The sequence below is a fragment of the Carassius gibelio genome, chromosome B11 (assembly GCF_023724105.1).
Source record: "Carassius gibelio isolate Cgi1373 ecotype wild population from Czech Republic chromosome B11, carGib1.2-hapl.c, whole genome shotgun sequence".
Classification (NCBI taxonomy): domain Eukaryota; kingdom Metazoa; phylum Chordata; class Actinopteri; order Cypriniformes; family Cyprinidae; genus Carassius; species Carassius gibelio.
In genome coordinates this window covers 1,208,383-1,235,215 of record NC_068406.1, presented here as the reverse complement: position 1 = coordinate 1,235,215, position 26,833 = coordinate 1,208,383, and the positions used below count along the sequence as shown (strand labels likewise).

General features: G+C 35.7%; 4 protein-coding genes across 6 annotated transcripts; 3 read left to right on the top strand and 1 right to left on the bottom strand.

Annotated features, from left to right (window-relative positions):
• Positions 1–3,904, top strand: LOC127968285 (sterile alpha motif domain-containing protein 13-like). 2 transcript variants are annotated; one of them, XM_052569388.1, is made up of 5 exons: positions 1–145; positions 847–1,001; positions 1,223–1,262; positions 2,206–2,317; positions 3,015–3,904. In XM_052569388.1, exons 3-5 carry the CDS (start codon positions 1,225–1,227, stop codon positions 3,156–3,158), a joined length of 294 nt encoding a protein of 97 aa, XP_052425348.1. In that variant the 5' UTR covers positions 1–145; positions 847–1,001; positions 1,223–1,224; the 3' UTR covers positions 3,159–3,904. The 2 variants fall into 2 exon arrangements, with proteins under 2 accessions (XP_052425348.1, XP_052425347.1); XM_052569387.1 differs by having other exon boundaries at positions 1,220–1,262.
• A 3,245-nt stretch (positions 3,905–7,149) lies between these two features.
• dnase2b (deoxyribonuclease II beta) lies at positions 7,150–10,737 on the top strand. 2 transcript variants are annotated; one of them, XM_052569386.1, is made up of 6 exons: positions 7,150–7,533; positions 7,725–7,862; positions 8,021–8,099; positions 8,747–8,908; positions 8,998–9,195; positions 9,962–10,737. In XM_052569386.1, the coding sequence occupies exons 2-6, from the start codon at positions 7,725–7,727 to the stop codon at positions 10,294–10,296; spliced, it is 912 nt and encodes a 303-aa protein (XP_052425346.1). In that variant the 5' UTR covers positions 7,150–7,533; the 3' UTR covers positions 10,297–10,737. The 2 variants fall into 2 exon arrangements, with proteins under 2 accessions (XP_052425346.1, XP_052425345.1); XM_052569385.1 differs by having other exon boundaries at positions 7,154–7,533; positions 7,694–7,862.
• A 647-nt stretch (positions 10,738–11,384) lies between these two features.
• LOC127968283 (ribosome production factor 1-like) lies at positions 11,385–16,277 on the top strand. The gene is made up of 9 exons (XM_052569384.1): positions 11,385–11,701; positions 12,019–12,075; positions 12,861–12,941; positions 13,036–13,131; positions 13,254–13,407; positions 13,546–13,628; positions 15,320–15,501; positions 15,762–15,888; positions 16,011–16,277. The coding sequence occupies exons 1-9, from the start codon at positions 11,411–11,413 to the stop codon at positions 16,050–16,052; spliced, it is 1,113 nt and encodes a 370-aa protein (XP_052425344.1). The 5' UTR covers positions 11,385–11,410; the 3' UTR covers positions 16,053–16,277.
• Positions 16,278–18,451: 2,174 nt separating this feature from the next.
• On the bottom strand, positions 18,452–25,385 carry LOC127967989 (type-1 angiotensin II receptor-associated protein-like). Its single transcript, XM_052568777.1, has 5 exons — positions 25,254–25,385; positions 23,858–23,892; positions 23,420–23,531; positions 22,738–22,951; positions 18,452–19,165 (listed from the first exon to the last, which is right to left on the bottom strand). Exons 1-5 carry the CDS (start codon positions 25,278–25,280, stop codon positions 19,047–19,049), a joined length of 507 nt encoding a protein of 168 aa, XP_052424737.1. The 5' UTR covers positions 25,281–25,385; the 3' UTR covers positions 18,452–19,046.
• Positions 25,386–26,833: the final 1,448 nt, after the last annotated feature.

Below are 26,833 nucleotides of genomic sequence, written 5' to 3'. Positions count from 1 at the left end.
TTTCCCATCATTCGAAACTACATTACCCATAAAGCCCCGCGCCTGCATTAGTCGGAATGTGCTGGGGGGAAAAAAGCGTAATATTGTTTCAATGATCGAGAATCAGTAACATTCAAACAATCTACATAAAACATCTGTTAAATTGGTAAGAAAAAAGCTTTTCATCCAAATAATTGTTAATTGTTGTTTTGTTTGCTCAGAAAGACGGCAAATGTCATAAATGTTGAGTTAATGGAAGCTAGCTAGCTAATGAGTTTATCATCTGCTTTATTAATCACCACACTGTCGAAATTTATCATGAAAACACTTGTAATATATTAAATGGATATTTTGATGATCCAATACTTCTGTTTAACCAGACAGAATACAGATTCAGCGACAGATAACATTTAGTCCTGCTATAACTATATTTGATACGGCATTTTACAATTATTGTATTTACAAGTATACACTTTATTTACAATAAATTATTAAATACTTTATTTACAATTAAAAAATCTATTTTTTGCTTTAAAAATTATGGCTGTCATTTTGTTCATCGTGTTTCTCTTCATAGACACCGAACCTGTCAAACCTCAAATATGAAGGAAAATGCTTATATAACGTCTCATAAATGATATTTGGCTCATTATATTTGCACAAACTGTTTTGGAAATGCAGTATGTTTTTATTTCAAAATTGCGATGATAGTCATTTTATAATAATGACGGTAGTATTAATATATTTTAGTTGTTAATAAAATGTTTTTGTTTTGTTTATTTGACAGATAACCTTACATGTTTAACTTTTATCTCTTGTCTGTTTTGTGGTCCTAAACTTTTTGGTTTATCATCTTTTTGATTGCAGAATCAATTTTCTAAGTTTATTTCTAAACGTCTGTGGATTTCTGGAAGATGGGGCAGCTCTACACAGCAGGAGACTGATGAGGAGGGAATGAGCAGGACACCAGGAAACAACTCACATCTGATGGAAAAGATTAGTCTCACCTCTCTGACATACAGGTGAGCAATAAATCAGATTAATGCGATTCTTATTGTTCATATAAAAACAGAGCCTCCGTTATCCACCTAAAGAAGTTATTTAGTATATGCTTAAACATGACAGTTTATTGAAATTGAGTAATACTGTCATACTGTAGTATTTCTTAAAAACTACACCAGTGATGATAGACTATATTTGCATGTGTTAAACCTTTTTATTATTATTATTATTCATCCAGCAGTCATGGAAACCAAGGAAAATGGATCAGTGGACACCAAAAGGTATGTGTACAGAGTAATATTGGATAATATTGGAGTCCAAGTGTTTTAACAATTGAGTTTGAGTGAGAAACATTTATTAATGTCTTGACATCTTAATTGTATGTTGTTGTTGCTGTACTTTTTACTCTTTCGTCTTATGCAGGAAGTGATTTTGACTGTACTTGGTCAAAACTAGCAGGGCCTTTTCATCACAAGGCCAGAAATATAATTTCATCCCTGGCTCTGACTCAGAAAAGCAGAACTTACCTTCACAACCCATTTATTTAGCCAAGTTGCTGTTACTTCCATTGTAGAAATTAAAAAAATAATAATTTCTTGTTTCCAATTAATGGACCAGTTTTGGATTGTTTGTATGAAAAAATTCCTGAAGAAAAAAAACGAACAAACCTCACATTTGAATAAATATGCTCTACACTCTCCGGCCTCTCAGTTATTTTGACAAGAAGAGTCATGGCAGCCTGACTGAAAAGAATCATTTGTATGACGGAAGAGAAATTTAGGCACACATCCTCTCTCCAAAACACTGCCCACTGAAAACATTTCAACCAACCCAATATCAGCATATACGAATTTGTAAAATGCATAGAACAGTGTCTCTTGACTAAAAAAAACTCATATATTCTAGTGTGCTGTTACAGAGACAGTGTGATTTCTCTGGACACCTATTTTAGTTGGTTCACCCTAAAGTAAAAATAACTCCTCTTCATGTCGATTCAAACTGCTTGATTTATATGGATTCATTTTATGATGTCTTTATGGACGTTTTGAAGTTTCAGAGTTCTAATGGAGGGAGAAGAAATCTCTCAGATTTCATTAAAAATATCTTCAATTACTTTCCGGAGATAGTCCTATGGGTTTGAGAGTGAGAAAATAATGCCAAAATGTAATTTTTGGGGTGGAATTATGCGAATGCCTCAGTGAAAACGTTTTCTCTCCCCAACAGTTCTGTGGAGAATGGGCAGGTCTCTGATCCAGCCCACTGGGCCGTAGCAGATGTGGTCAATTATTTTAAAGCCACAGGGTTTGAGGAGCAAGCCAACGCTTTCAAGGATCAGGTAGGATATTTTGTTATATTCCTAAATTCCTTACTTATTTTTATTTTTTAATAGAAATATATATTTTTAAATATTTCTACACACTAACCAGATTCATATGATATAATACTGTGAATATACTGTGTGTACACACTTTTTCTTTCTTTCTTTCTTTTTTTTTTTTTTTGCGTATTTAATAATTGAATTAAGAGTCACTTTGGAGAAAACGTCTAAATCAATAAATGTTGATAACAGAAAAAGCAATAGAAACTTTACAAAACATTCTCGACTGAACAAAAAAAGCCTTTACTTTTCCAACCATTATAAATGCAGTGACATTTTATCCTTGCATTTCTCCCAAACGTTTCTCGAAAGGTCTGACCCCCAGTTCTCAACAAAAATAATGTACAGTAATAACATGGTTTGTATTTACATTTTTGAGGCAATTAATGATTTGTTGAGCTAATCATTATTATATATAAATTATATACTTTAGATCTGGAATATTAAACTATATTACTATAACTAAATGCCTTTTTCATGTTGATCTCTCATTCAAAGTCAGCTGTATATAAAATGGGAATTTGACAGTAATTCTGCAGTTTCTTAGATCAGTGGAGCGGCGCTTTATAATTTTAAAAGACCATCATGTTATCTATAGATAATATAGTTGTATTATTTATCTCCTGTATCATTTTTGTTCCACTTTCCCCGACAGGAAATCGATGGCAAATCCCTTTTATTAATGACTCGAAATGACGTTCTGACCGGACTGTCAATAAAACTGGGTCCTGCACTGAAGATCTATGAGTATCACGTCAAGCCTCTCCAAACCCAGCACTTAAAAAGTAATGTCTCGTAGCTGCTGCAGTCACATGGATGCATGGAAGACAATCACAGCAGGGTAACTGCAGGCAGAACTAATACGTTTTATCCATCTTAATAAAGAAACATGGGGAATTTATTGCTTTTAAGGTCTCATTCTGCTGTACAGGTCTATCTACTGTTTTTAGTTTGCCTACGTTTTAACATGTTCGTTCAGATTTTACCTTCACTTTGTGTACTTGTACATAAATCATTACAGCTTTTAAGATTAAATGCTCAGTTTAATAACATGATCTGTGATGTAAAATGATAAATGGAACACTATTCTTGAAGATGTTTCTGTGTAACGCATGAAGTACTTTTGAATAGAAATGAGCGGGAGATTGCCGTGTGATTTTTATTAGTTTGTTGGTGTTTATTTTTCCTTTTTGTTTTTCTGGTTTTTAATAGATAAAAAGTGTATTGAGATAACAGCACAAATGATCAAGTGTCTGAAAATGATGTATTTGCTGTGGTTTACAGCTATTAATGCTCAACGCATTAGGGCTTTGTTTGCAGGAATCCTGTCAGAATGACAGTGCTTTGTGCTGCTATAAATTCAGTTTATTTATTTCATTCTGTAACTAACAATGTGATTCCTGATCAGTTGGTGAATTGTTGTTTTTGAAAGCCAGCACAACACTGTAAGTCTACAGCGGTTAGTGAAACCGGGTGTTTTAGAAGATGAAACAAAAGTGAGTGTAGACTGCAATAAATGGTGCTTTTTCAGACTGCTAAAAAATCTACTTCCTGGTCCTCATTACAGTGCTGTTTGACTTCCTACCTTTTGTGTTAATAGCTAAAAAAAAAAAGGATCATTAAATGTAATTAATTTTCTTGATGAAATCCCAGATATTTTACATGCATGATTATATGATTCAGGTTTTTTTTTCTAAACTTAAATCCTTATAGTAAGGGGATGAAGCTAATTGTTCTTTGATGTTAATTGTGTTGTTTTTACTCAAAAAAAAAAACTACTGTAAACACCTTTCAACTGAAACGAACTGAAATTTTAACAAATGTGACCATTATTATTTTATATTGCTTTTATAAATGAATTCAAACAAAGAAGTTATAAAGATGAACACATACACATTTTTGAAGTAAATTTATTAATATATTTATCCGAGACAAGAATGATGTTTTCATTTCAACAGTTTTCTATTTTTTATTTTACTTGTGTGGTTACACAAAAAAATAATAAATATGTTTGTAAATTCAAAATTTGGTTTGTTGAATGTTTAAACAGATAAACAGGAAATGTAGTGCCTGTGTTGTTTCTTGATGAATTATAAACCTGAAATGAATGCACAACAACATATTGTGACGTGAATTTAAAATATAAATACAAATGTTGCCGGGCTAGTGAAGCTCTTCCTGCTTACAATTCTTTGGCTAGTTGTTCATTGGTTGTGCTATCATTGGGCAGTTAGCGAAATATATAGGCTGCATCCATGAGCTCTGAACAAAAGTGCCTTGAAATGCCTTTATTGTGTTTTAATTGTTGTGAGTGGTGCTCTATGTGAGTTTGGTTACTTTGCGCTCAGTTGTTTTTGTTTGTTGTACTGTTTTTGTTATAATTTATTGTGTATGTGTTGGTTTGTCATTGTGAGTTTGATGTGTTTGCTTCTCGTTTTAGTTTTTTTATGTTGTAGTAGCAATAATAATTTATCATAGTCGCTATTATTATCATTGTCTTTTGTTTTGTATTAGTTATTTTGGTGGATTTTTTCTGTATTTGTAAGCTGTCCCTTTGTGGGCCAGTTGTGTGGGTTGGGTGACTCTTCTTAACTTGGTAGAGTGACTGTGTTTCTTCAAAGGTGCCATAGAATGCAAAAATCACTTTTATAAGGTGTTTGAACACAGTTGTGTGGCCGCAGTGTGTGAAAACAACCAGCCTACAATGGTAAAAATCCACCTACTCATTGTTTTCTAATCCCAATAAATCATAAACAGTCTCTCCAAACTAGTAGTTTCAGACATCTCACTACTATGACATTATACTCGGGGCTGTTATTCTAATAGCCCCGTCTGGCCCATTTAAAGCTCTGACTCGCACTGGCCCGACAGTGGAAACAGGGCTATTGTCTCTGCCTGTTTTCACTAATGATGCCTTCATTTGCTACCAGAATCATCGTAAATAGGAATGTGGTAGTTAAAAATTGCATTTGGAAGCAATATGTGGTCAGTAACATAGTCACAACCAGTTAAACCACGAGGATGAGCTCTTGAAGCTCCGCACTCTTCTGAAAAGGGAGACAAAAGCTCATTTTCATTGAAAGGGGACAAACACAAAAAAAAATCGCGTTTTGACTCATACCCTAAAACTGTCGATTTCAGCAAGCTATAAAAAGTTTGGGGTATTTTGAGATAAAACTTCACATACACACTCAGGGGACGTCAGAAGACAATTTAAAATATTGAATGAATGCAAGTGTATAATCAGATTTTTGCTTGTTACAGGAGCTGAGTGCCTAAGGCAGGGGCGAATTCCTGGAGTTGGTGTTTCTTTCACGTGTGCTAGCTGGAGGGGTTGTTTGTATGTGTGTCTGTGTGTGAGTATGCTACAGGTATAGGTAAAGGGTGTTTAATGTGTAGGCCGAATGTGCCCTTATGCCCTATTGTCAAGCCTCGGTTCCACCTTTGTCCTCTCGAAGGGAGCCTCTGGACCTCTCAGAGAGCATGCTACATACAGTCACTCAGTCTCTATGATCTTAAATGGTCTGTCTTCTCTGCCTGGTGCACAGACCCAATTTCCTGCGACATATCTCTGATATTGTCATTCCTGCAAGAGCTGTTGGATAAGGGCCGTTCCCCTTCCATGTCAAGGTCTTTGTAGCAGCTTCTCACACTTACGGTGGGCAAGAACAACCTAGTTATTTGGTTTTTAAAGGTGTATAGGAGCCTCAACCCACCTTGCCCCAACACCTACATGGGACAGTAAAAAACCCTCCCTTTGAGCCACTATAGTCTGTTGACCTTTGTTCCCTGACACTAAAAACCACTCTGCTACTGGCATTTATTATTGGTAAAGCCTATAGGAGATCTTCAGGCGCTCTCTGTGAGCCCCACCTGCCTCACATTTGAGCCTGGTGACTCCAAGGCCAATGTTACAAACCTAAAGTGCTTTCTACTCCATTCAGAGTAAAGGTAATAACTCTATTGGCGCTTCCTAGTGTTTCGCCCCATACAGGCAGACAGGTTTCCCATAGCATCTTAAGCAAGACGCAGTACGAGTGAAGTATCGACAGGGATGTACTCTGTTACTCTGATTATATTGCCAGATGGCCCGACCCATTCTGGTGGTCTTCGTTGCCATAGGCTCATGCATCTCCGCTATTACACAGTTGTTGTTATAACTGTGTTATTAAAAAGGCATCAGTCATGGAAGAAAAAGGAGTTTTCCCCATAGTGTCTTAAGCAAGACGCATTCGTTCCCGTAGCTCAGGTAACCCGAGTATGTTTTTTTGAGAAATTCGTTTGTCTATAAATTATCATTTAATTGTACTGCATAATATGTTTTGCTCACCACAAAAACTATGTTGACCATAAAACTAATCATTATATATCATCTTAGGCATATTATTGGGATATATAGAGTGACAAATAATATTTATAAGCATTTTATGTAAGCAGACTGCTGTACTGTAAGATGTTGATATACATTATCAGAATTTCTTCTTTCACGATATGGCAACTGCACCAATAAATCACATTTCCTCCTCGAGTGTTGGCTCTATATTTAAGATTACAGTACTTTCACTTTTCAGTCCAGAACTGAAGAGCCAAGCAAAACATATAGATTTCATAGTAGTTTTTATATAATATTTAATATAGAATAAATATGTTAGACTCTGTAAAAGTTTGTTTTAAAAAGTTCCATTTAAAATATGCATTTTAAGACTCTTATTTCACATGTTAGACTTTACAGGGTTTATTCATAAATAATAAATTAAATCTGGTGGTGGGGATAGGTTGTAACAACACACTTATATTACTTAATTTACTGACTTTTTTACTGGTTTGAGGGGGGGGGAAATCTAGTTTTTTTTTACAGAAGCAGATTTTCATTTCCCCAGTCCCTGCTATATTCAGGCTGCTTCACTGTCACTATTACAGCTGCAGGATCTCGGTCATAAGACAAACTTCCTCTTTTTGACATGAGAGCAGCTATTTTGACTTCACAGCTTGGAATCCGCGAGAAAGCGTCTCTCTGTTTTCATTTAAGCAGGAAATACAGATGGTTTATTCACTTTGAATCAGACTGAGATGTTAAGGTTGTTTCGACTCTGTGTGTATACGCTGTTGTTTTTTATCAGTTTTTCAGAGGCAGTGATATCCTGTTTAAATGAGGATGGTCAGCCTGTTGACTGGTAAGACGAAACCTTTGCTGTCAGGTTTAGGATTAGTTTATGAAAACGTGTTTGACAGTTGTTGTTGAAAGCAATCTTACTGTATCTACTATAAACTGGTATGTGTATCAAATTATTCAAGGTTTCGTAGTATTGCAACTCTCATATATTGTTTTAAAAGGTTCATTATTTACAAACTTCCCATTTACAAGATGGAAGTTAAGGGAAGTGGAGTGGATTACATGTATCTGGATCCATCAGTCGTGGATTTCCAGATGAGTAAACATACAGTCAACAGCAGTAAAGGAGCTTTAGGAAGAACACTGACACAGCTTTACTCCAGATATACAGTAAGATGCTCTTTGAATACTAATATATTACTTATTTATATTACTGTATGCAGTTACCACAATATTTAGGACTGTTACAAAAGTTCAAATCTTTCCATTTTGTATTCATTTATTTGTACAAATGTTATACTGCAGATGACTGTACTTTCATTTTTCAGTCTAACGGCTCAGTCTATATGGTTTACAATGACGCTCCACCAGAACTGAAGTACCCAAGCAACTATGGACATACAAAAGGTACATTTATGTGTGACAATGTATATACAACGTTTACATGTCAGACTTTGTCTTGCGACCATATTTGGTTTTCCTGTTCCTGTCCTTAGTTATATCAGTTCCAGGTGTTCCCTGTGTAGTTATTTTGATCCCAGCTGTGTTCTACCAGTGTCTGTGTATTGATATTGAGTTCTGCCCCATGTTTCCCATCCGCTGTTAAATGTCTTAAACGTCTTCTGTGAGTTCCTGTGTTTTCTACGCCTTTGAATTAAAATTCCATGTTGACTAAATCTCCTAAATCTCCTGCTCCGCACGATCATGTGCTCTGCAACAATACACAGATTTACAGATTTCAACAACAATATTAGATTTTAATTTGATTTTGTTCACTTAATATTGCCTTTTCACTTTTACTATTTAAAGTTATAGCACAAAGGCGATGCCTAATAAGTCATGTTTGTGAAAAAATGGCATAGTTAAGGACAAATCTCTCTCTCTCTCTCTTGTGAAGCAAGTGGGCATTATTTCAGTATTTGAATTGGCCTATTCTTGCTCTTCTCATACCCTCAAACCTAGCTGATACATTACGTAAACAAGATTCGAAACTTGTAAATATTGTATCCAACTGTATGGTTTAAGTGGATTGTCATCACTATGATTTTTTGCAGGCGTACTGATGTTTGACCACTCTCAGGGATTTTGGCTCACACACAGTGTTCCTCATTTCCCTCCGTTTCCAGAGAGAAATTACAGTTACCCATCTACAGGAAAATACTACGGACAGACTCTGCTCTGTATTACATACAACTACGCACAGTTCCCTCAAATATGTAAGCACATGTAATTTTTATTACCGGTATATAGGATATTTCTGATTTATTACTCACAGTCTGAAATAAGTATTCCTCTCTTTTAACAGCATGGCAGTTAGCATATCTTAATCCACGCATGTATAACTGCTCTGTCCCTATGGCATTTCGCCCGGACTTTGCAGTCATGGCACAGATTTGTGATGGTAAGACACCTGCCATTAAAAACAGAAGAAGTCTGCAGAAGCTGAAGTCAGTCCGAGGACAAACTTTTTTCAGTTTTGCCAAATCACACAACTATGTGGATGGTGAGAACTCTCAAGTGCAAAAACTCTTCTATATATTCAGACGGATGGTCCTACAGCAGTTTATTGATATTGCATTATGCCATGGTTATGTAACCATCCAAGTGTGAAAGAAGTACAGTCCCTACATGTTTTTTTCACATACCACTGTATGACCATTATATAATATGAATCTTTTTCAAGACACAACACTAGACAATATATAATTACAGTGTTAAATAGTTTGTTATTTTATTATTTCTTACTATTCCCATCATGACACAGTAGGCTAAAAGCTACAGTAGTGATATATAATGTGATTTTGTCATTGTTCCATCGTAATTCAATCCCCATCATTCCCCAAATGATTAACTGCATTTGATATTCCTTCTGTGAAACACAAAATTAGAAATCATGAGATTATTTTTCTATGCAAAAGCAATAAATGAGGACTGCGAGTTTTTTTCCTCAAACAAAGAAAAAATAAAAAAAAGTTTTTACCATTTTATGTTTGGTGTTGTTGTTTTTTTTTTGTTTTGTTTTTTTTTCTCTCAAAGCTGTATCTGCTTCAGGAGGCTTGGTAAACTGCAAACAATTTGTCAGTCCTTATTCATTGTAATTGCAAAGGAGACTATAGACAGGCTTCAAAATTTTGTGGTTTTTGTGTCCCACAAAAATTAAAAGTGACTATGTGATCAGAGGATGTTTGGTTAAACAGTTTTAGGTAAACTATTAATTTAACATGAAACAGAGTAATAGGTTAATAAGTATAACTTATACTCCTCTACAGACATTTACACTGGTTGGGTGGCTCAAGCATTGGGGACAGATCTGCTGGTGGAGTCATGGCTGCACCAGGCACATCGGCTCCCCTCCAACTGCTCACTTCCCCGGCACGTGATGAACATTGACAGAGTTCGTCTTCCAGGACCGCAGATGTTCAGAAGCTATGAGGATCATTCAAAGTGGTGCGTGTCTTATGCATTCAAAGACCAGTGGGCATGTCTGGGGGACTTGAACAGAGACAGTGGCCAGGCTGGCAGAGCTGGTGGGCTGATATGTTCTCAAAGCTCAGTCATTTATAAAGCTTTCCGTCAAGCCATGGCTGGGTATAAACACTGCTGAAAAAAAAATACCTTCAGTACATTGACTTTTGTGCATGCATTAACCACTTTTGAAAACCTAATCAACAAAAGAAAAACAGTTTGTTTTTTAACCAAGTTTTAACATTGTTTTATTTTGTTTCAAACCTTTATGACATGTCATTCCAAACCTGTTTATGTTAATATGTTCTGTGAAACACAAAATAAAACAGTTTGAATAATGTTGGCAACCAAACAGGTTTTTTTTTTTTTTTTTTTTTTTTTTTTTTTTGATAATTGAAAGAAATATTTTTGAAGTTGTAAATAAAACAAAGATCACTGGAGTGATGTTTGTTTAATAAACACATTTATTCTGTACGCAAATTCACATTTAATTCAATCTGTTGTGTGCCATGTCTTTGTAGTTACTTGTAAAACTAGTGAAATAAAAAATAAATGAATTAAGAAGGTGAATTAAAAAGAATGAATTAATTGAATACCTGTTATAACCTGTATAACCTGTACCTGTAACAATATTTGTTGTTTGTTTGTTTTTTTGTTGTTGTTTTTTTACTTTTTTTTCTCTTTCAAAAACAAGCATACAAAGATACTTAATATCAAACAGAACACAAACAAAATGGGGGATACATATAACAAATATACATCATGGAAGGTAAAACATTAAATTAAATAAAAAAATAATGATTAATTGTTTTTATATGAGAGACGTTTGTATACATTTCTTGTTCCTAATGATTGAAATCAATGAGTCATTAAATATTTTAAGTTCTTTACAGAAAAACTTTAAAGAGGGAGTAATAGACATTATTTTTGCTTTATGTACATTGAACTTCCCAAGAAGAATTCTCATATTTAAAGTGTTATCAACTACATCTGATCCAGTATTACAGTTTAAAAAAAGGATCATAGATTCATCTATTTTAATTATTTTATCCAATCAAAAACTAACATAGATACCTGCATCAAAAATTCTTAAGAGTATTTACAGTTACAAAATAAATGTGTAAGAGTTACCTTATAATGTTGTTGTTATTACAAAAGTCGTACTTTGATCAGTCGGCTGCCTCTCCGTTAGAGGGCGCTAAACATAACAGCAACTCACGTGGCAGCAAGAACCTCCAGTTCGACCGGAAGTAATGTATAACACACACGTGAAGCAGACAGAACAGAAGCAAGAGAAAATGGAATCTAACGAGGCAACAACTTCAAAAAGTTTTTCTAAGAAAAAGGGGAAAACGAAGAAAGTAAAGCGAAAGGTAAAACCCGACGAAGCTCCCGTGCAAGAGATGGATCAGGCGGAGGGTGAAGAAACAGAAATGAAACCCGTGTCGGGAGCTTGTTTTCCTCCCACATTCAGCGTGTCTGAGATCAAAAACAAGCAGCGCAGACATTCAATGTTCCTTAAACTCAAGGAGGAGAAAAGAAAGGTGACATCTCACTATCATATACACACGTATTGCAACACATACGAACGGATAATTTGGTTGCGTCTCAAATCTAGCGAGCTGTCAGGATAGACAGCAAAATGGGCATCACAAGACAGAAAGGTCCTGTCACTGATGACCAAATGCGCATTTGGTGCCAAAAAACGGAATTAGATCACTTAAAAACAATTATTTTAAACAACTCTTTTATGAATGTCCTGTAGCTCGCTAAAATCTGAGACACAGCCTTTAATCATTGAAGTTGCAACTCTGCGACATACATTTTCCAAATTGTTAAAGATGTCGATTATGTTTTTCAGCAAAAGTTGGAACTGAAAAAGAAAAAGAAGAAAGAGAGAAAAGTTCTTGGAGATAAGGTATGTTTGGTTTCACACCATCTATAATCAGACTGGCTCTCCTAAACCTTGATATTCACTATGTATATATATTTATACATATTTAAACATACATATATTCATATATTACTATGATGTACATTAGAAACACAGCAGGCCCAACAATCAGACAAACATCAGACAAATACATGAACACATACACACACACTAGCGAGAATTGGTCTTGTAGTAAGCTAATGTTGACAGCTCTGATATAAATGAGCCATTTCTTTAACTGGATCTTAAAAGGTTCACCCAAAAATGAAAATTATGTCTTTAATAACTCACCCTCATGTTGTTCCAAACCTGTAAGACCTCCTTTCATCTTCGGAACACAGTTTAAGATATTTTAGATTTAGTCCGAGAGCTCTCAGTCCCTCCATTGAAGCTGTGTGTACGGTATACTGTCCATGTCCAGAAAGGTAAGAAAAACATCTTCAAAGTAGTCCATGTGCATCAGAGGGTCAGTTAGAATTTGTTGAAACATCGAAAATACATTTTGGTCCAAAAAGAACAAAAAATATGACTTTATTCAGCATTGTCTTCTCTTCAGGGTTAGTAATGATCGACCGATATTGTTTTTTGAATGTCGATGGTTTTAACCTAATCAAGATCTTCTGCACAGAGAGCTACTGTATTTCTCTACTGTTTTGAATAATGCAGCAACTGCCTGTTTTGTGGGCTAGACTAAACGTTATCGGAAAATTGTCTGTCTCTTTTAATTTGGTTATTTTTATTTTTATTTCTATATATTTTCTCTTTTTCAGGCTCCACCGAAAGAAGTTCCCAAGACAATAGAAAACCAGAGAATATACGATGAAACTACAGTCAACCCAGAGGATGAGGAGGTGATGTGTGATTTGTCAGCTGTATGCCGTCTGCTTCAATAGACCTCGTGTACAATTTTGAACCTAACCTGGAACTAATTTGTTGGAAATCCAGGTGGCTTTCGATGAAGGAACCGACGAGTTCTCTGCTTACTTCAATCGGCTGACGAATCCTAAAGTTCTCATCACCACATCAGACAGACCCAGAGGAGTGGGTTCAGTTTACTGTTCTGTTTTCTAATTCACTCCTGTTATGCATGATGAGCATTTTAGAATGGATATATACTTCAGGTGTTTTGTTTTTATGGGTTCATGACGTGTGTCTGTTTTCAGAGGACCGTGAGGTTTTGTGAACAGCTGGCGACTGTGATCCCACACGCTCATGTGTACTACAGAAGAGGTCTGGCTTTGAAGAGAGTCATTCCACAGTGTGTATCTAGAGGTTTCACTTATCTGATGGTGATCAATGAGGACAGAAAAGTGCCAAGTATCCTTTGCTCAGACGTCAGTATATAACCTTGTTTTTAGATCTGAGAGATTTTGTTGAATCGTCTTCTTAATGAGGTCACGAGAAGCAGTCACTGGATGCTACATGAAGGATTTTCCCTCACTTAAAGTATCACAGATGGTTTGGTTCTCTGTCACCTTCCTGATGGCCCAACTGCACACTTCAAAGTTAGTAATGTTCGCCTTCGCAAGGAAATGAAGGTAAGTGAAATATTATTTTTGTGTGGTTCATTAGTCATGCAGTGAATTTTGATGATCCATGTTGTGCAATACTTAATCACATAATCATTTGGACTAATTATATCAATGGAGTTCGGCAAGGAAGACATATTTCTGTAGTTCATACCAGAAGTGAGCCTCACCCTGCTTCTCTTGTAAAAAATAATCAATAGGATTTTTGGATAATAGCAAAACATAAGCTTTGTTGTTTATGATGAAAATGAAGCCTAAATGAAGTCGAAAGTTAGGATATATAAAGAACCCTGGCCACTTCACTTTAAAGGGATAGTTCACCCAAAAATGAAAATTTTGTAATTAATAACTTACCCTCATGTCGTTGCAAACCAGTAAGACCTCCGTTTGTTTTTGGAACACAGTTTTAGGGTATTTTAGATTTAGTCCGAGAGCTCTCAGTCCCTCCATTGAAGCTGTGTGTACGGTATACTGTCCATGTCCTGAAAGGTAAGAAAAACATCATCAAAGTAGTCCATGTGACATCAGAGGGTCACTTAGAATTTTTTGAAGCATCGAAAATACATTTTGGTCAAAAAAAAGCAAAAACTACGACTTTATTCAGCATTGTCTTCTCTTCCGTGTCTGTTGTAAGACGGTTCAAAACAAAGCAGTTTGTCATATCCGGTTCGCGAACGAATCATTCGATGTAACCAGATCTTTTTGAAACAGTTCACCAAATCGAACTGAATCGTTTAAAACGGTTCACGTCTCCAATACGCATTAATCCACAAATGACTTATCTCGGACTAAATCTAAAATATCTTAAACTGTGTTCCAAAAATAAACGGAGGTCTTACGGGTTTGTAGTAACATGAGGGTGAGTTATTAATGACATAATTTTGCAAATTGGGCGAACTAACCCTTTAACATCACTGCTGCTAAGCTTCAGACAAAAGTTGTAAAGTTTGAATGGAATAGTTTTTGAAAACGCAAATATAAATACATTAGGGCTGTAAAGCAGACTAGTGAGTAGATGTGTTTTTCTGCTAAGCATGATGATATTTAAAGTCCCTAAGAGCTTCTAATACTTAAGTAGTGCTGGGACAACAAATCAATGCACATGCAGTGGATTCTGAGCTTAGTTTTTAACAGCAGATGGTGCACTAGGCTGGTTTTTAACTGCACACTCAAATGCTTGTGAAGAAGGACCCTTTGTGTGTTTGTCATGTAAGTGGTTAAATGTACTTGCACCTTGGCGTTTATCACACAATGAAATAACGTAAACAGCCCACTGTGAACACCCTTGTAATTCATTTGGACTTTTTCCAACTGAATGATTATTTTGTGTTCAAGTTGTGCGTAAGGAACTGGAAGCTAGCAGAGTACGGCTGTTTCTAAAGCACGCAGTGTCATCCGCTGTTAAAAAATACACTCAGAATCCATTCAAGAGAGAATCGTGATGCGTTCAGAAAATCTGCAGAATAATTACTCTATTCGCGATGCATGCATTATTGTCCCAGCCCTAGTACTTAGCTACTTTTTAACAACTGCCTTTTTCAAGATGTGCTGAAAATCACAAGAGGCCATTGCTGATAAATTACATATCGTAGAATAAAAAAGTAAAAATATTGTGAACTTGTGTTAAAAAAAAAAAACTACATACTTGGGACGATGGAACTCAGAAATGCTTAATGCTTACTCCTGTTTTTCCTCACTAGAGAAGAGGTAAGGACCCGACGGAACACGTCCCAGAAGTCATCCTTAATAACTTCACTACTAGACTCGGTCACTCCATCGGCCGCATGTTTGCTGCTCTGTTTCCTCATGATCCACAGTTTGTGGGCCGTCAGGTTGCCACATTTCACAATCAGAGAGACTTCATTTTTTTCAGGTTTCACAGGTAAATATTCTCTCACTTGTAAGGGCTGTGTAATTGTGAAAGCTTACATGTATGTATCACTGTAGATTCTACAAACTGATGTATGAATGTATTGTAGTAAAAATAGTCAAATGGTCAGAATATTAAGTAGAGTCCAAAAGTCTGAAACTGCTATTAGGGCCCTTATAAACGCATTGTTACATTTTAACTGATTAAAAATGATATACCGATTAGGAACTTCTATTTCTACATGACTGAATAAATGCATTTATATCATACAGGTACATCTTCAAGAATGAGAAGAAAGTGGGCATACAGGAACTAGGACCTCGCTTCACTCTTAAACTTCGCTCTTTACAGAAAGGAACCTTTGACTCAAAGTTTGGGGAATATGAGTGGGTTCACAAGGTGCGTTCTAAATCTAAAATCTCATTCGTGATCAACCTCATTGGTTGTTTGAATTGTGCCGTTATTTGTCAGTAATTTATGTGTCAGTCATACATCATTAACTGCTCCTTTAAATGTTTTAGCGTCACGAGATGGACTCCAGCAGAAGAAAATTCCATCTTTAAGGGACAGACTTCAAACGCAGGACAGCCATGTTGACGTTTCATGAATTGAAATTGAAAATTTAGATCTTTTATGATAAAAAAAAAAAGTGTTGTAGAAATACAAGCTTTGACTTCACTGTATTATATTTTTTGCTTAGCATTTCATATGAATATTATAACCAGATTGGACACAAAGAGGCTTGGTGTGTCAAGGCATGACAAATAAATCAAGCAAATACATTATAAGTTTTCTTTTTTCTTTTTTTTTTTTTCTCCAAATATTTGAGTAAAGGCATGGGTGGAAGAGGCAGGTTTATGGTGAGTGTTTGTGAAATTTCAGGTTAAAAAGACTGTTGCCTTGTTATGTTGTAATTTTGGAATACTGAAGTTGGGCTATACACAAAAATGCATTTAAATATGCATGAAACAACCCCTTGGAAAGACATAACTAAAGTACTGTTGTAAACTACTGTAAACCTTTACTGTAAACCGTTTTTTAAATCAGTTTTAACATTTAAAAAGTAGTTTGAACTATGAACTTTAACCTGTAGAAGGGGGAACTTACTCTAAGTAGAATTCAAAAATTTCACAATAGGGAATTTCTTGGTTTTCTCTCTGTCGTGTAAAATTTAGACTGTAAACTTAGATGTAATTTGTTTCAATGCACACTAAACATATTCAGCTTTTTGTGACAGATGCTGCAGTTTCGATCTGTAAATCATCTCAACAAGGGGAAGTTGTGGCCTAGTGGTTTGACTCCTAACCCTAAGGTTGTGGGTTTGAGTCTTAGTCCCAAGTGTGTGTGTGTGTGTGTGTTCACTTTAGATGGGTTAAATGAAGAGCATGAATTCTGAGTATGGGTCATTGTGTCACTCCCTTTGTAACTTTGTTGGCATTAAAATACTTTTTTTGGCTAATAAAAATATGATAAAAATAATAATAATAAAGCAGCGCTGAGGCAATGACATCTTGTGACTATAAAGTAAAGTGCCATGAAATCAAAAACAGGCTATTGTAGAGAACAACAGTAAAAGAAACAGAAGGTATTGTGTGCCTACAGGATAGTAGTAGTTGTGCAGTAAAGAACTCAAACTGTTATCACGAGCTTTGCTTCAGCCGAATCTGTTGGGTACAGTTTCATTGAAAGCCTGAAATAACGCTTCCTGTTATCTTAAATCAAATCAAATCTCAATTTGTGTTCCAAAGATGAACAAAGAAGGTCTAACAGGTTTGGGACAACAAGAGGACGATGATTTTAAGGGAAACACACCCCAGGTCAATATTAAATATTATATTGATATACATATAAAAGTCTGTTATTTCTTGTTTCTAACTGTATGGCTACAATAAGATGACAAACTAAGAAATGATAGTACTGATAATGTGATCTCTAATTACAGATCAAAAAGATCTAAAATACTGAATACTAAAATATTGAAATAACTTTCACCACCCCCATTTTTTAAACAATATGATGAAACCCACATGAAGGACCTTTCTTGCCAATGAAAATTGGAACATTACCCAAAACCAAAAGCTAATTTAAATGAGCACGGTGGCGTTCCTATGACAACATGTAATATCACTAAAGGGAATATGAAACCAGCAGTCAGTGGGAACTAATCTGAACAGATATCATTTGAGCTACACATCAGTGCTTCTTACCACGGTGGAAATGAACAGAAGAATGTAGATGCTGCAGACTGAAACAGCTGTTATAAAGTCTCACAAATGTTGGTGTTGATGTTACAGTTTTTGCCCGTTGCTTGAACACTATAGACCCATGCTTAGACTAAAGTAACACTACTTGAAGCGTTTGTTACCATACCTCAAACACATGTACCCATACCTTAAACAAAAGCGCTGCTTTGCACTCTAGTTGCAATTCTGCAACACATTTACTTCTTTATGCAACACACTTGGTCCTGCATACTACACTCTATTTCATACATAAGACATAAGGAAGAGGAGGTGGAGGAGGAACAGGAAGAGGAGGATGAGGAGGAGGAACAGGAAGAGGAGAAGGAGGAGGTCGAAGAGGCCATGCACGGACCCCTATTTCTGATGATATAAGAGCAACTTTGGTGGACCATGTCATCAACATGGCCTGACTGTGAGGGAAGCTGGGCAGAGAGTCCACCCACACGCCGCATTTCTCTTCTGCAGGCAATGGAACGGACCTGTGATGACAGACAGGTGACAGCAATCCATGGATGGTTTCGACATGCAAGGGGATATTTTCCCCCGGAGCCTAGCGCGAGAAGACATTGCTTGCAATGTCGATGAGGCCAACAGACGGCGGGATCCATGAGCCCACGAATGCATATTATATATATAATTTTTTTTTGCTTTATCTGAATTCATGTTACTGCAATGTACAGTGCTACAATGTACAATATTGAGCAGGCCTATTTGCTTTTGATTTATAGGTCTCAAAATTAGGAAATCCCAATTCTCTAGTGCCCAAATTAAGCATTAACAAACTTCACAAATAAATAATCCAGTGAATGACAAATCTGATGAATTTTACTATATAAAGAACAGATTGCGTGGCATATGGTTTAACAACAATCTTTTGAATCCTTGAAATATTTACAAAATTAACAGATGTTGGAGTCTCACTGCAAACAAAAATTAAATGAAGTAAATAAATGTAGAAAACTACAGTATGCTGAGTATAAGCATCTCGGACTATAAGTAATAACTGACCAACAGTAAAAGATGGACACACAGCAGAAAAGCTGCCAAACACCCCAAAATACAGCTTCAGGAGACCTTTCTTAGACTAAACTGCACATTATGTGCTTCACAACCCTTAAGCTGTTTAAATTGTTTGCTCAAAACCTCTCGTTTGTGTTTTTGAAGCTTGTACTGTGTTTTCATGAAATACAAAACATACATACATATATATATTTAAAGAAAATAAAAATAAAAAACTTAACCCAGACAAAAATTCCTTATGCATTATTGACAGCAAAGAAAGATGGTTGGTTATATATTGGGTTTGGTCTTTGTTTAGCAGGGACTTGGCCCAGGTTTGCCAGCCTCTGCTTGGTTGTTGGCAGAGCTGCCAGGCTGGTCCTGGTGGTCAAAGGTTTGGTATTCATCTCTGTTTCGAGTTATCCTTGGAAACCCTGAAAATAAAAGATAAAAAACACTGAACATTTGCATACTCCAAAGTTATTTCAGTTTGCATTGTTAAAATATATTCAGACTGTAAAATACTTCATAATTACACTGACACTACACTACACTTACGCTACACTAATAAAATAAAAAAAGACGTTCCACAACTGCACAAATGGAACAGCAGCATAATGTTTTACAATTTTGCTAATTGGTGGCTAATTGGTATAAATACAATCTCACTTCTTCATTTTTGTATGTTCTATTGACTGTTATGCCTAGGGGTGGGGTCAATTGTGGATATTTGTATCTTTGTTTTTGTTTTTTTTCTAAGAAATATTACTTTTTAGTATGATTAATTTCATATGTTTTTCCATGATATCAGCTTAAATATACGTGCATGAGGTAATGTGAATTAAACACTTATTGCTAAACAATAAAATACAGTTTTTTTTTAAATCACCATATAACTCCTGTACATCTGCAAAGTATGCCATTTACTCAGGTAGCGCTGGAGCAATATGCTAGCCTAAACTTCTTCATTCAGCCTGATGATTCCCTTACGATTGATTAACTGTAGAAATACCATCGCACAGAAGACCAATGATGAGAGTTTCACTCCATTGTGAGCAACTCGGGCATAGAGTTAATGTTCTCAATTACATTATAGCCCCAATATCTCATGCATGAGAAAGTGCTTTGTAAAAACAAAACATCAAGAAAAAAATCAATTTGTTATTGCTTCCATTTATAAAAACACCAATGTCAATAAATAATTTAAAATAACACAATTCCCTTTTATTGCACAATAAAAACCCAAGCAAATATTGACCGCTAAGACACTGTAGTAAATTAGCACTTCTGTGACCATTCAGGCAGAAAATACCATATACAGCTAGGAAACAAAGCCTCTTGTTACACGTGGTTCTTGATAATGTTCTTGGAAGGTTTCAACAACCAACCCAATAGATTTCCCCTTTAACACTTTATAATATCTTACATTAAAGGCACAATATATAAGATTTTTTTAATTAAAATATGCAAAAAACACTAGAACAGTGTTATATATTTTGCTGACTTGTGTACTTAATCCCAAATGTTTTGAAGAACGTTTAGATGCAGAGAAATAAGCAATTTCAACTAGTGACAGTGTCCATAGCACCATCGTTTCACTTCTACGGCTTTCAGCCTCACCCTGCTTCATTATAATACATTAATAAATCATTAGCTCATCCATAAACATGATTTCTGCCCGAGTCCCATTGGATTACATTGGCTGTGGGGATGAAGACGACAACCCCTTGAATCCAAATTCAGTCACAGCATCATCAAACCACGCCTTTGTTTCTTTGTTTGTTTTGAATACGCGCCCTCTAGCGTCGAAAAGATACTTATTGTGCCTTTAACAAATAATATAATGGGCAACATTAATAAGTTTTAACCTAGTTTCTCAATCAAAAGGTGCACTCTGTTTATTTGTTTATTTTATCCCATAATATATTTATTTACATACTTTTTTCGCTGTAAAAATATACTTTAAAAAAAAACTTCAAAATACTAAATATTTTATCTACCTGTTTTCCACACCACTTGTCCTATGTTGAGTTCAGAGGATGCAGGGAGCCTAACATCTCAGACCATAGGCAAGGAAATTAAAATAATTTTAATGCACAGCTAACCGTGCATTATCCCGCTTTTACCATGGTCCTTTTTTCAGACAGTGAAGTTTTTACGATTTTTCCTCCTCGTTGCTGAAGAATATAACGATCATCTAAGCTATTTTATTAAGTTGTGGGACAGCATTAACAACAGGTTTCTGTGCATTGTCCACTTATATTATTAAAACTATTTTCCTGTTGACACTGTAAAGCTGCTTTGATACAATCAAATGTATAAAGCGTTATATAGCCTACATAAATGTGACTTGTCAGCGATGTCAATCTTTCTGTCTCTGTGTGTTTATTGGTTTTAGTGTTGTTTTGTTATTGTTTTAAATATGATAGTCTTGTTTTATTCATATTATTTCTGAATTTTTATTCTATTCTGTACAGAACTTTGGTCAACTTCGGTTAAATATGCTTTGCAAGTAAATTTTGTATTGTATTGTAATATTTATATATATAAATGCAATAATATGAAGTGCTAAAAAAAACAGCAGCTCAGAGAGGGAAACTCCCTGTTTTAGAAAGAGCATGAAGGACAGGAACAAACACTATGACGATCGATGAATGACAAACACAAAACAGGTCTGAATCTAAAATGAGAAAACTGTTAAGAATCAAATTAACAGTCAGTCAGTTTAAACCCCAGTAGATTTTGATTCCTGAAATCCAGAGTTTCTGCTATACTCACAATCGACTGTACACTGTTCTGATTATTGTACAGAATGGATACTTACCAGCTGAATAAATGGAGAGGAAATACTGATTTGAGTTTACATTTTTTGGTTATGTTAGTGTGAAGTGAATCAATGACCTTCAGAATATCACAGGATATAATATATATATATACAGCTGTTACTGGGGAAACCTCTATTTCTCGCGCTTTATGTCTATGCTTTAAAACATCTCCTGCTGGCAAAGAATGAATTTGCATTTTCATTAAGTCCGCCTGATCCACGCAGCAAACTTATTTTGTTTTTATCAAAAAATATCTACTCTAGAGGGACTTCCCAGACAGCAAGCAGTTTCGGCCCAGGTCTGGGCCAACACTATGTTGCTGTCTGGGTTGGCTGTTGTTATTGATTCTATTTGGAAGTCTACCGGAAGTTAAGTTAGGTCCACAAAAGCGCTCATGCGCAGTAACGTTTGTTTATGTTGTTGCAGTTAAAACCGTCTATATACTGTACACATACACACACACACACACACACACACACACACACACACACACACACACACACACACACACAAGCTGGGCAAGTTAATGTGTTATCTCATCTCTCAGATAGAAAGATTTCATCTTACATTTTGATCATATAAATATCAGCAACTGATTAATTGTGTCCATATTTTTCTATCATACTGTATGGTACTGATTTTTGTGTGACATATGAAAGTTTTCTGTTTTTGTTTTTTCTGACTCATTTCATGTGTCATACTTTACAGGTTTAATAATAGACCTAGAGAAATAATTCTGACATGATGGATAACATAAATGGATTAAGACCTCAACAAAACAGCTAAGATACTAAGGTCACAGATAATAAAGATGTAGCAGTGAGGAATCAGTCGAAACTGACCTGATCCCTGTTTTTCAGACTGCAGTGATCAGTCAAGCTGTCTGTCTCTTTTCTTTCCTGTGAGCTGCTCTGTCACTCATCTGCCTTGTGACCAGCCCTAAAACTCAATTACTTGCCTTTTTAACTTATTTTGCTTGCCATTTTGAGTGAAATACACAATTCACATTCAGTGACCTAGGAATTATAGTGCCAAAAATGGGCTCAGTACTGCTTTAAGCAAACAATGCTGCCATTTTAACCTCACAGAAGGACTTTCACATGTATCAGAAAGCACCCTGGACCAAAATTAATCAGTCACCCATTATTCTTTCTCCCCCGGCCCTTTGGTCACCCACTTACTGAAGCTGAAGTTGTTTTCGCCACCCCGCACGCGGTACACGTGGTAGGCATATAAGCAGGAAACAGGTTTGAGCATCAGGCTAGTGATGGCCAGTCCCCCACTAAAGCGAAACAAGTCCGGTGCCACGCTTTTATACTGGAATTCACCCGCAGCGTAGTACAGCGCAAAATGTACAATGTCGGTCAGGATGGTCACTGCCAGCCCGATCAAGAACTGAATGAAGGAGAGCAGAGTCAAATATTAGTATGACAAATATACTGTGCACAAACACATTAGGTGGTCAAAACATAATCCCAGCATACTCATGGGCCATCTTGTAAACTCTAATCTGATTGGCTGATTGAAGGAGGGAATCAGGAATTCAAATGAATTCAAACTATCTTACAAATATAACCAAATTTGATACATTACACATTACACACATCTCACATAATATATTTCAGATAAACTCACCCCTAACTGGCACATGAAAACCAAACAAACTGTAATTTCTTGCTTTATAGATCAATCAGACACACTTTTTCTGTCTAAGAGGGTGCTTTTTACCGACAGCTGCACCTTACAGAAAAAAAGACTCAAGCTATGGATTTCTCATCTGTCAACGTTAATAATTAAATTGTCTTTAAGTCATTATAACCTAAAAATCATATTCTTCTTGGATAAAAAATAAATCACACCTACCATTAATATAGCGTCTATGGAATCTTTCTGTGCAATGGCCCACACTCCCACTGCAAGAACACTCACGTTCGCCAACACATAAGAAGTAGGAAGCCAGCTGATAAAACATGCCCTGCATACAAACATGCATTCAAACTACTGTTTTAAATAGGGTTGTCAATATAACTCAGTTTGCTAAAATAAATAAATAAAATAGTAATGCATTTTTTAAATATAGCAAATGAGCACTTATTTGTCCTCTGATCCATACATAAATGTTATAGTAAAACATTTTTCTACTGTTGGAGCAATCAAGCTAGAAGTACTGTACCGCCTAAATGAAAAGCATATTTGTGATCTCCAGTTGCTACTACAGAAAATGCACTGCACTGAAAGAGAAATTCCTCAGGCTAGTGTGGGAAAATGGAAAATAGAAAGTGAAAGGCATCACACTCTCACCAGATTGTCAGTAACCAGTGGACCAACACAATGTTCTGCAAAGAAAACACACACAGTGCAACTCATGAGTAAATGTACAAATCTGTTCCCTAGACATAGGCCTTGGTTCAAACCCAGTAAAGCATTCAGTCATGGGCGTTTTTGGACCTACATGTGATCTAGGGCATCTCTAAAAATCACTGTCCAGAACAAATACAGGTGCATCTTAATAAATTAGAATGTTGTCGAAAAGTTCATTTATTTCAGTAATTCAACTCAATTGTGAAACTCGTGTATTAAACAAATTCAGTAAACAAAGACTGAAGTAGTTTAAGCCTTTGGTTCTTTTAATTGCTGGAGGTGATCAGTTTGTGGCACTGCTGAGGTGGTCTGAAAGCCCAGGTTTCTTTGACAGTGGCCTTCAGCCAGATGTGTCTTATCTTCCTCTTGACAATACCGCAGATTCTTTATGGGGTTCTGGTCTGGTGAGTTTGCTGGCCAGTCAAGCACACCAACACCATGGTCATTTAACCAACTTTTGGTGCTTTTGGCTGTGTGGGCATGAGCCAATTCCTGCTGGAAAATGAAATCAGCATCTTCAAAAAGCTTATCAGGAGAAGGAAGCATGAAGTGCTCCAAGAATTCTTGGTAAACGGGTGCAGTGGCTTTAGTTTTCAAAAAACACAATGGACCAACATCAGCAGATGACATTGCACCCCAAATCATCACAGACTGTGGAAACTTAACACTGAACTTCAAGCAACTTCTCCATCCTTCCTCCAGACTCTAGGACCTTGGTTTCCAAATGAAATACAAAACTTGCTATCATCTGAAAAGAGGACTGTGGACCACTGGGCAAGTATCCAGTTCTTCTTCTCCTTATCCCAGGTAAGACGCCTCTGAAGTTGTCTGTGGTTCAGCAAATCCCTTGACACGTCTGTGTGTGGTGGCTCTTGATGCCTTGACCCAAGCATCAGTCCATTCCTTGTGAAGTTCACTCAAATTCCTAAATCAATTTTGCTTGACACTCCTCATAAGGCTGCAGGTTCTCTTGGTTGGTTGGTTTAATACACTAGTTTCACAATTTGAGTTGAATTACTGAAATAAATTAACTTTTCCACGACATTCAAAATTATTGAGATGCACCTGTACAAATAACCTTTAATAAAGGCATTGCGTTTATAAAAAATAAGGTAATTGAACACATACAAAAGAAAAATTCTGTCCAAAATAAAGAAAATAAATGTATTTAAAGCATATTATATCCATTCAGAATCTAAAAATATATATATATAAAAAAAAAGTCATTTTTTCTTTTGATCTTTAAGTTGTTTTTTTTTGTTTTTTTGATAGATCATTTAGCAATAAATGAGTTCTTATCTCAATATACAACACACATATTGTAACAACACATTACCTTGAGACTTATGGTTAGTATTCCCATAGTATCACTGCCCCTTTACGATCTAGTGTCCCTCCGTAGCTTTCAATATTTCACAAATGAAGCCTGAAACACTTTTATCGTAACTTTGTACAGCAGAAGTTTGCCCAACTCTCTGAGGTGACTGCAAACATAAATCATGTGACCCCAGACTGACCAGAGTCACGTGACTACACCTCTCTCTACTCATTACTCCATCTGAACATATGAGAGCAGAATTGGACAACCTGTGTGTCTATGCATGTATATAACTATAAAAATAATTGTTTTAATTTCTACAGTGCATATTTACAATAATGTTTTCTGAATGCTAAAGGGGATATATGGTGTTTTTGTCAAATGTGGAAGTGTAACTAAAATGTTTCAAGGAAATGTTTCAATAAGTAAAGGGTAACATTGTTCCCAACCATTCATGTTTTTTTGTTTTTTTAAATTGTTTACTTTTTCTTTATGTCTTCTGTCATTGTGCATGTTGTTTGGCACTAGAAAAAATATCAATGCATCTAATCAGAGTTTAGACAGGTTATTCTTCAGCTCCCATTGATTTGTGGTTCATGTTATTTTAATACTCAGGCTTTTAAAGACTTGTCATAGCTGAAACAACCAAAATAAATTGCACATACTACTTGGCACATTCATTAATACTACATAAAATATAGCCTGTGCTCATAAATGATTTGTTAAATGCTCCTACACACACACACACAAACTTATTGAGATGAAATTACTAAATACAACAAAGCTGAATTTGATAGATCATGCTGCTGGTCCAGTTAGCCAGTGTGGTCCATGATTTTTATAACACCAGGGACAGTTCATGGAAGAATATGTCACCTAAGTATGATGAACAGCTCAGATTTGCTCAAATAGCTTAGAGGAACCAAAATCTACTTGGGAAAATTTTCACACGTCATATGGGAAATTAGGTTCCTTTTTTGTTTGAGTGTCTGGTAGAAACCCTAACTCTAACCTTTTATCTTCTGTTTTACTTCTGATATACATTAGGTTTTTTCTTCACAAGTTACAGTTATGATGCACATAAGATGTAGTTTGTGTGTGTTTGTTTGCTAAAGCCAGATTCACTATTATGCCAGTAACAGCGTACAAAATTTATATGGACACTGGATGGTTTGTAACACATTTAAAATGTAAAATTATGCAATCTACTATATTTTACAGCAATGCTGCAAGAATGTTTTTTTTTTTTTTTGCCTGTAGGTCACATTGATATATTGATCTTCTGTTGGCCAGAGTTCTTCAACTGATGCAAATTTGCAGGACAGATTTCAACAAACATATACTTCAGAATGAACCAAAATACACATGAACTTGCATTTCCTTTCAAATATATTTCAAATATATTCAAATATATATGAATAATTAATGTTGAAATAAAAGAACGTAAAGTTTGGTGTGACTGCACCTTAACCCTTGTTCATTCTTATGAAAAAACTCCTAATTTGAGTTAATTCGAGCATTTGCATGCCACTAATTCCAACATGTTGGTGTTATGGTCATGAAGAATACCTCAAAACGTGGCTTATTGATGAGAAATG